Below are 9,138 nucleotides of genomic sequence, written 5' to 3'. Positions count from 1 at the left end.
ATAAATGTGGAACAACCTTCATCGAGGACTCTGCGCTCTATGAGCACCAGATTATTGATATACTAGGTAAGACCTATGAATGCAGTCAGTGTGGGCAAAAATTCAAGAAAGTGTTCAAACTCAATGAACATTATCAAAAAAGTCATGAAAGACAAAAGCTATATAAATGTTTGCAATGTGGGAAAATTTTCAAAAGTGGGTCATACCTCAAGGGACATCAGGATTCTCATGTGGCAGGAATGTCCTATATATGCAGTGAATGTGGGAAAGGCTTCACCAGGAAGAGTGATCTCAATGCTCATCAGCAAACTCATACTGGAGAGAAACCCCACATATGTGGTGAATGTGGAAAAGTCTCTATCAGGAAGACTGCTCTCACTGATCACCAGCGAACTCATACTGGAGAAAAACCCCACATATGTGGTGAATGTGGAAAAGCTTTTATCAGGAAGAATAAGCTTGCCGTTCATCAGCGAACTCACACTGGTGAGAAATCCCATGTATGTGGTGAATGTGGAAAAGCCTTTCTCAGGAAGGATGTTCTCACTGGTCATCAGCGAACTCATACTGGAGAGAAACTCCATGTATGTGGTGAATGTGGAAAAGGCTTTATCCAGAAGACTTCTCTCACTGTTCATCAGCGAACTCATACTGGAGAGAAACCCTATGTATGTGGTGAATGTGGAAAAGCCTTTATTCGGAAGTGTGCTCTCATTGTTCATCAGCAAACTCATACTGGAGAGAAACCCCATGTATGTGTTGAATGTGGAAAAGCTTTTATCAGGAAGAGTAAACTTACTGTTCATCAGCGAACTCATACTGGAGAGAAATCCTTTGTATGTGGTCAATGTGGAAAAACCTTTCTCAGGAAGGATGGTCTCACTGTTCATCAGCGAACTCATACTGGAGAGAAACCCCATGTATGTGGTGAATGTGGCAAAGGCTTTATCCAGAAGGCTTCTCTCACTGTTCATCAGCAAACTCATACTGGAGAGAAACCCCATGTATGTGGTGAATGTGGAAAAGCCTTTATTCGGAAGTGTGCTCTCACTGTTCATCAGCGAACTCATACTGGGGAGAAACCCCATGTATGTGGTGAATGTGGAAAAGCCTTTATCAGGAAGCATGCTCTCACTGTTCATCAGCGAACTCATACTGGAGAGAAACCCCATGTATGTGGTGAATGTGGCAAAGCCTTTTTAATGAAGAACGATCTCACTGTTCATCAGCGAACTCATACTGGAGAGAAACCCCATGTGTGTGATGAATGTGGAAAAGCCTTTATCACGAAGACTGCTCTCACTGTTCATCAGCGAACTCATACTGGAGAGAAACCCCATGTATGTGGTGACTGTGGAAAAGCCTTTATCCAGAAGACTTCTCTCACTGTTCATCAGCGAACTCATACTGGAGAGAAGCCACATAAATGTAGTGAATGTGGCAAAAGCTTCATTTGTAAGGGAAATCTCAAAACTCATCTACAAATTCACAGGAGAAAACCCCTATGTATATGGTGAGTGTGGCAAAGGCTTTATCCAGAAGACTTCTCTCACTGTTCATCAGCGAACTCATACTGGAGGGAAACCCCATATATGTAGTGAATGTGGCAAAAGCTTCATTCTTAAAGGAAATCTCAAATTCATCTACAAATTCACAGGAGAAAAACCCTATGTATGTGGTGAGTGTGGTAAAGCTTTCAGCCAGACGCAATGCTTTACAGCACATCAGAGATTTCACACAGGAAAGAAGCCCTTTGCATGAATTAAATGTGGAACATCTTATATTGGATGTCAGATCTTGTTAAACATGAGAAATTTTCAACAAGAAACCTTTCATTGGAGTTAGTTTAACAACGCTTTCAAAACAAATGAAGAGGTGCTGGAGTTTGGCCTGGGCCAAGTGTGGGAAAGGACAGTTGGGACTTACCATATGGGTACCCATGTTCTGTGTTGCTGTCCCTCTACTGACATGGCCCACCATTTTGGGGGCAAATGACCTTCCAGACTTCCGCAGAGTGTATGCTCTTCCAGCTTTCAGTGCCTGAAAGAGAGCTGAACCTATTTCTGGATCACAGATGTTCCAACCAGTAGAGTGCCCACCTACTTGCCAGTTGTGCCTGCCACACTTGCATTCTCTTTGTTACCTCCCCCTCCCCCAGGTGACAGCACAGAAGTACAATAAATTAAAAATAAAGAAAATAGAAGGTGTGTGGGACAATTCATCCTGAGGATGAATGGACCATCAACCACCACAACCCTGAGACAAGAAGAACTAGATGGTGCCCAGCTTCTACTGCTAATTACTCTAAAGGGATCACAAAAGAGGGTCCTGATTCGAGTGGGAGAAGAAAGTGGAACAAACCAAAATCATAAAATAGATCAGGCTTACTGGTCTGATGTAGACTTTGAATCCCCAGATTATGGCCTCTAGTGACTCTTCACTCTTGGAACTGTACTCACTCCTCTGACTCAGGTTTCAGCCCAACAATATACAGGCTCAGAGGGGAAAAATTACATCTGAGAGGTATGCACTCCTTAGAAAAATCAACCATACTAAATCAAAAGGAGAGCTTTTGCTTATGGATCAGAACTTTTGAAAGCAAGAAGGAATAGGAAAGAAGGAGGACTAATATAAAAACACAAGGAGGGCTGAAGTGGGAAGAATGCTGGTATGTCTTGAGAATTGCAATCAATGTATGAATTCAATGGAATACAAATTTACTCTGTAAAGTTTGAAATCATAAAAAAGTTTTTTTTTAAAAATGAAGAGCCCGTGTCTCATTAATGCTTTCTTGTAGGATAGTTATCATGTAGCTGTAATGAGTGTGGGTAACAAACTTTTACCTGTGTTTCTAAGTTTTCTTGACATAAATCTACAAAATTTAAAAGCCTTCAATTCAGTCAAGATGGGAAACTCTCCACAGGTAGTCATGTGACATCACATACCAGTGATCTCACGCAGAAGGAAAGCTCTGGCTATATAGTGACTTTGCAAATACCCTCCTTGGTTTCCCTCAGTGTGTCAGTCAACTACATTAGGATTTTAACCACTAAGTCCACTGCACTTGGAAAAAGTTTCAGAAAGGGCACAAGCTCAAGGAAGTATAATCTACAGATATAGGCATTTATATAGATTTTGATATTGAGATATATGCCACAGTAAAATACTGGTAAAAAAAATCTGGCTCAAAGACAGTAAAGATGTTCCACAGGGATTAGGCTGCATTCTTTACAGAGGAAAGGGGAAGTATTTAAATCAGGCTATTCGGAGGGCTTGCTCTACCTTAACTTTACACATACTTTACAGCCACTGTAGTCAAAACAGAGGTACTGGCATAATGACAGATATTCAGAACAATGGAAAAGAGCCGAAAACCCAGAAGTAAAAACATCAGCATACAAGCAACTGATCTTTGATAAGGTCCCAAAAAATATTAAATGGGAAGCAGATGCCATCTTTAATAAATGGTACCAGAAAAGATGGATATCTACCTGCAGAAAAATGAAGCAAGACCCTTACCTCACTTTGTACTTCTTTTTCTTTTGAATTCATTTTTTGAGAATTTGTTAATAATTATTTGTTTCCTAACAACAGTATTGGCATAGACAATATTTTCTAGGGTGTTCTAAGAGGAAATTATCGCACAATGTGCACTAGTGAGTATTCATTAGAATGAAAAAATTCAAGATACATCTGAGGATGTAGACAAAATTTGAGACAACATGATCATTTTTTAACTGTATTAAATATTTCTAAGTTTGACAACAAATGGCAGTAGGTTGTATCTAAATTGTAAACTGAGGTCTGAGCAATACATAGTGCTCTGAAATCTGCCTGGTGAACGATATACAAACCTCATTCCAATGAAAAGAAGGCATGGTCAGATGCATGAAGGTTCCCTAGAGTCCATGCACGGTGGTCCCTGAAGAAGTGCTGACAAGGTGGGGAAACCACAGCTTCTGAGAGGAAAGCCTCACTGCCTTCATTCCCTTGTCTCTGCTGAAACTGAGTTTGTGTTTGTGCTCACACTGACTTCCCATCACTGGGTATCTTGCACGGTAATACATGGCTGTGCCCTCAGGATTCACAGAGCTCAGTTTTAAATAAACATGGTTCTGGGTGGTGTCCCTGGTGATGGTGACTCAGTACTGGAGATCTGGATTATACTTTGTGCCCCCATTCTCCCATATTATCCCAATCCACTCCAGACCCTTTCCTGGAACCTGGTGGACCCAGGTCACATGATAGCTGGTTAAAGAGAATCTAGAGACAGCACAAGTGAGAGATAGGGTCTGTGAGGGCCTCGCTAGTCCAGGGCCTGACTCTTGTAGCTGCACCTGGGCCTGTACAGCTGGGGATAGAGAGAAACAGTGAGTCATGTGCTCGAATGCTGCACTCCCAGACTTCATGTCTGACTCCCTGAACCACTCACCTCCCGGAGTTGCCAGGAAGAGGAAAACCCACACATGCTTCATGTTCATGTGGATAAGATTCGTGACACCCAGAAAATGCTCTCCGGGTGAGAAGGAATATAAATTTTAAGTCCATGCGTGCTGTGGTTTCCTTTGGGTTCGTGTCAGGCATTTGCGTGTGGGAGGTGCATGGTATGTAAAGGTGGAAAGGGCTGAATGGGGCCCCTGCCTCTGGGACTCACACTAGAAAAGCAATGCTGGTGGAGTCCTTGGGAGAACACAGCCCTCTCTCTGAGGTCTTCACTCTACCAATCATGCGGACAGCTGTGCAGATTTTAAGTTTAATGTAGCTTTACATCCATTACCATCAGAAGTACACAGATGATCTGGTGAAATTAAATACGATCTCTATCCTTACCATGCAATGGAATCAAGACTAGGCCTACCTGAATCGTTTCATACCTCTGACCATGTAGGGAATCAAGTATATGTCATCCCTAAAACTCTTTGTCCCCATAACATTTCAGAATATTTGGGAAGGGGTAAAAGATACTTTGTCATATTATGTTTTTAATATTGGAATAAAAAGGTTTCCTAACAACAAGGTTATTTGTGGGGTTACAGGAACCCACAGAAATCATAAGAAGGTCATTTTTCTTCCCATGGCTTAGTACCCTATGTGGGTGATGGGTATTCTGAGCCCCCTGCTGACAGCAACCCATCACATACAGGAGAGGTGTTTCCTGGGCTTACACTGCCTTCCAACTTCTGTGGGCCACACAGTAACATTTTCTCTGGTCATAAGCATTCAGACTGTTGGTCAGGAGTGTGACCTGGAGTTGTCTCTGCAGATTTCCAAACATGGCAGTGGAGCTACCACAGAAGTCAGCACAGCAGTTCTAACTGCAGTCTTTATCCAGGCTCCTGTGGGTTCTTAGCACCCCTGCAAGTCAACTTTCTCCCTGAGGTTATTTTTTATCTCTGGTCCCTCAGTGTGAAAAGCTTTAGAGGTAGAGAGTGCTACAAGTTGCAAACACTGAGTTGGATACAGTGAAAGGAAGTATGATATACAGACATAGCTATAAAGATTTTGATATTGAGATATGTGCCACAATAAAGTACTGGTATAAAAAATCTGGCTCAAAGACAAAGTTATTCGACAGGGTTTAGGCTGCATTCCTTACAGAGGAATGGGTAAGTATTTAAATCAGGCTTCTATTCAAAATAATTGAAACAGGAACTTTTAATTAATTATTCGATGTTAAGAGGAAAGTTTCTAGCCAGAATTATTTTGGGGGTGGTTTTCTGTTATGTTTGATGGGAAATTTTGCAGATGTTGGTAATTGTTGAAAACAATAATCTAATGCCACTGAACTACACCTGAGAAGAATGTTGCAAATAGTATTTTGTTGCATGTTTCATGAGAAAAATATGTTCCAATGTATGACAGAAAATTTTGCACACATAGCTGGAAACTGATGGAAATCCTTGCCAGTACAACATATCAAATACTGTTTAAAATATTGAACAGGAAAAGGGATTATGATATAAGCCAGTAACTGAATTTACCAAAAAAATTCATAATGAAATAGTCTGTTTATCATTTTATTTTATTGTTCATTTTTGCCCAAACCAGTTTATAGTTAGCTGTGGTAGTCATATAATCATTTGTCAATTTGACAGGATTAAGAGTGAAGGGGTAGAGTCTAGCCAGTCACTCAGATCATAGCCAGTGTGACCTCTGTTGGCATGGCCTTCTCCTGAGGATTCTGGGAACTCCTTTATTCCTCCTTGGATGTAGGAGTCTCTCTGTCTCTGTCTCTCTCTGTTCACTCCCTGGGAGACATTGCAGCTGACAAGACACATGCAACTATGCTAGTGCCCTGAGCTGGAGAAACCACGCCATGCTGGACCCATGCCAGCGCTGAGATGCTTACAATGCAACCGGATCCGGAAGACTTCCCACCCACTGGCCTGTGCTCTTCTTACGTTTGGCATCATTGCATGTGTTTTGTGAGTCTGAAGAAGACTTTAAAAATAGCTATCGGGCATATGGTCTAAGATTGGACTTAAGGACTTGATCTGGACTGGTCTGGGATGTTTTCTCAATATTTGATTGCTCTTGTATATAAAGCTATTTCTCAATGACACAAGTGTCTATGAATTTGTTTCTCTAGTCTACCCAGAGTAACACAGATACCATATCATTCCACAGTTCAATCACATCAAGCAGTATTTTATTATTGCTACCACAATCAGTATGAAAACATCCTCTTCTTTCTTGAACTCTTTAATATCGGCTCCCTTTTACCCCACCCACTGCCCCACTGTACCTCCAAGAAACCCTTGTTTGTCTTGCTGCCTCTATACATTTATCAATTCTGGGTTTGTACTGTTAAACAGAAAAACACATAACAAAACTCAAGAGTATTACCCCCAGTTGCAAAATACATCTGAGATGAACCAGAATAGGAATTGGGAGTTGAGGAAGAAGGCAGTCCGAATTTAGTCTTCTGTCCTTCCCTGGAGTCCAGGACTGAGCCAGATGTGTTTCAGATCAATTGTGACAGTCTGGCTACTGGGGTGTGGTGACCTTGCTGGATAACTGCCTTTCCAGGGCTTCTGTGTTCAAAAATACTCTTTAGGTCCTACAGCCTGCCCTTTCTACCTTTGGCTTATCACATGCTAACATCCCCAAACTGATTGTTAAACATATTACAAGAAATACACAAGACACCGAGAAAACGAACTCCCTGCCTTCCAGTAGATTCTGCCTCATAGCACAGCCCTATTTTGTCATCTTTGCCGGTGAGGAGGGAACACTGTTCTTTTAGCAGCACAAGCGAGGGATACTTACAAACCACCATCCCTGCACTGGCAGCAGAGTGAGACCGCTGGCTGTGGGGAGTGGGACCCACTCCTGATGATGAGCCGGCTCCATCTCTGTGTGTGCAAAGTTCTGTTGCATGCAATGTCTGTGGGTAAACTGCTTTTGTTGGCGACCACAGACAATGGTTTAACAGAATTATGCTGTTAAGTTGACCTTACACTACAATAGAGGGGAATACTGTTGGAAGGAAGAATAAGGCTATTTTTATAAATCTACCTTTAAATTGAAGCACAGCAAGTGAAAAAATATGCTTAAAAGGAAAACCAAGTGTTTGATCGCCCCTGTGAACAACTTACTGCTGTGGGATCGCCAAATTTGTGGGTGGTAGCTGGGTTGGGAGACCGGGATATAATACCGGGTGTGCTTTAAATTGGTTTACCCACAGAGAGCACAGCTGTGCTCTCAATCATGCCGTCCCAGTTCACAGCACCTTCCTGTGCTTTGCTTCCCTTACAGGTGCTGTGGCAACTCCCGACCGAGCAGTTGATACTTCAGGAGCATCCCACAGAAGCCTGCAGAGACAACTGGAGGCTTGATGCTGAACCACAAGGTCCGCAGAGGGAGGAGAGCTCCCACTGGTGATAATCCCTAGCTACGCCCAGCTCCCTCCTGCAGATGATTTGACCAGGCCACGTGGAGAGTCTCAGCACTCGGGAAACAGGAGTGCTTGGAATCTTCCAGGAGCGGGGCTAGGTGTCGGTGGAGGTGTTTCTATTTTGATTTGAGAAAGGAATCACAAAGCTCCTCACCCTGCTAGTAGAAATAGGACCTGGCATTTCCAGGTTTCCCGGCAGTTTTCCTGCACAGGCCTGGTACCTTTCAGAACTGGTGCCCAGACTCTAGCCTGATCCACTTCTGAATGTACACTCCTCTTCCTTGGGCCATCCACTGTACTAGAAAACTTACACCCCAGGAAAATGCATAAACAGCGGATAATTCTGAGCTGTATAGGAAACCACTGTTATAAGCACAATAAAAGTGCACTCTTCTAAGAATAATTCACAGAGTCCATAAGGGACTCTAGTAGATTGATTATACTCCTCCCTTGCCCCAAACCACAATAACCTCTGTAAATGCAGACCGGTATCTCATGAATATAGATGCTAAAATCCTCAACAAAGTCCTGGCCAATGGAATTCAACAGCATATAAACTTTTTTTTAAAGACCAATATTCTCAGGCCAATGAATCAGGACAGAAAATCAACAATAAAAATATCCACATACAATTGATTTTTACAATAACCCAAAAGACATTAAATAGGAAGCAGGTGCCCTCCTCAATAAATGGTGCTGGAAAATCTGGATATCCACCTGCAGAAGAATTTGGATATCCACCTGGATATCTTATTCCATGCACGAAAATAAACTCGAGGTGGATTAAAGACCTATATGTAAAATCCTGAGCTAGCAGGATCATTAGTGAGAAAATTAGGACATTGCTAGGAGGCCTAGTTCAGGGAATACATGGGCTGGCAGAATTAACAAAAGAAACATACTCCATAGAAGGTAAAATAGATCAATGGGACCTATGAAAAAGAAAACACTTGTGTAAATCAAAAGTTTATTTAATAAAAGAGTAAAAAGAGAGCCCACAGACTGGAAAATGATATTTTCCATCTAATGACACATCAGATAAAAGACTAATTACTAAGATCCACAGAATGTTACAAGCTTATAGCAAGGAAAAAACAAACTTTTGATAAAATGGGTAAAAGACCTGAACAGACAATTCACACAAGATGACAGTTAAATGGCTAATAAACACATGTGGAAATGTTCCAGGTCTTTAGTCATCCAGGAACTGGAAATCAAAACAACAATGTGATACCAACTAA

General features: G+C 41.8%; 1 protein-coding gene across 1 annotated transcript; it reads left to right on the top strand.

The window, feature by feature from the left end:
- Positions 1-200: 200 nt before the first annotated feature.
- On the top strand, positions 201-2,680 carry LOC142427737 (uncharacterized). The gene is given in 2 exon segments (XM_075532882.1): positions 201-1,489; positions 1,491-2,680. Coding segments are annotated over 2 exon segments (1,521 nt in total). The 5' UTR covers positions 201-239; the 3' UTR covers positions 1,762-2,680.
- Positions 2,681-9,138: the final 6,458 nt, after the last annotated feature.

Source organism: Tenrec ecaudatus, chromosome 15 (genome assembly GCF_050624435.1).
Source record: "Tenrec ecaudatus isolate mTenEca1 chromosome 15, mTenEca1.hap1, whole genome shotgun sequence".
NCBI classification, from domain to species: Eukaryota; Metazoa; Chordata; class Mammalia; order Afrosoricida; family Tenrecidae; genus Tenrec; species Tenrec ecaudatus.
The sequence above is the reverse complement of the archived record's forward strand: the minus strand, read 5'-3'. Positions and strand labels throughout refer to the sequence as shown.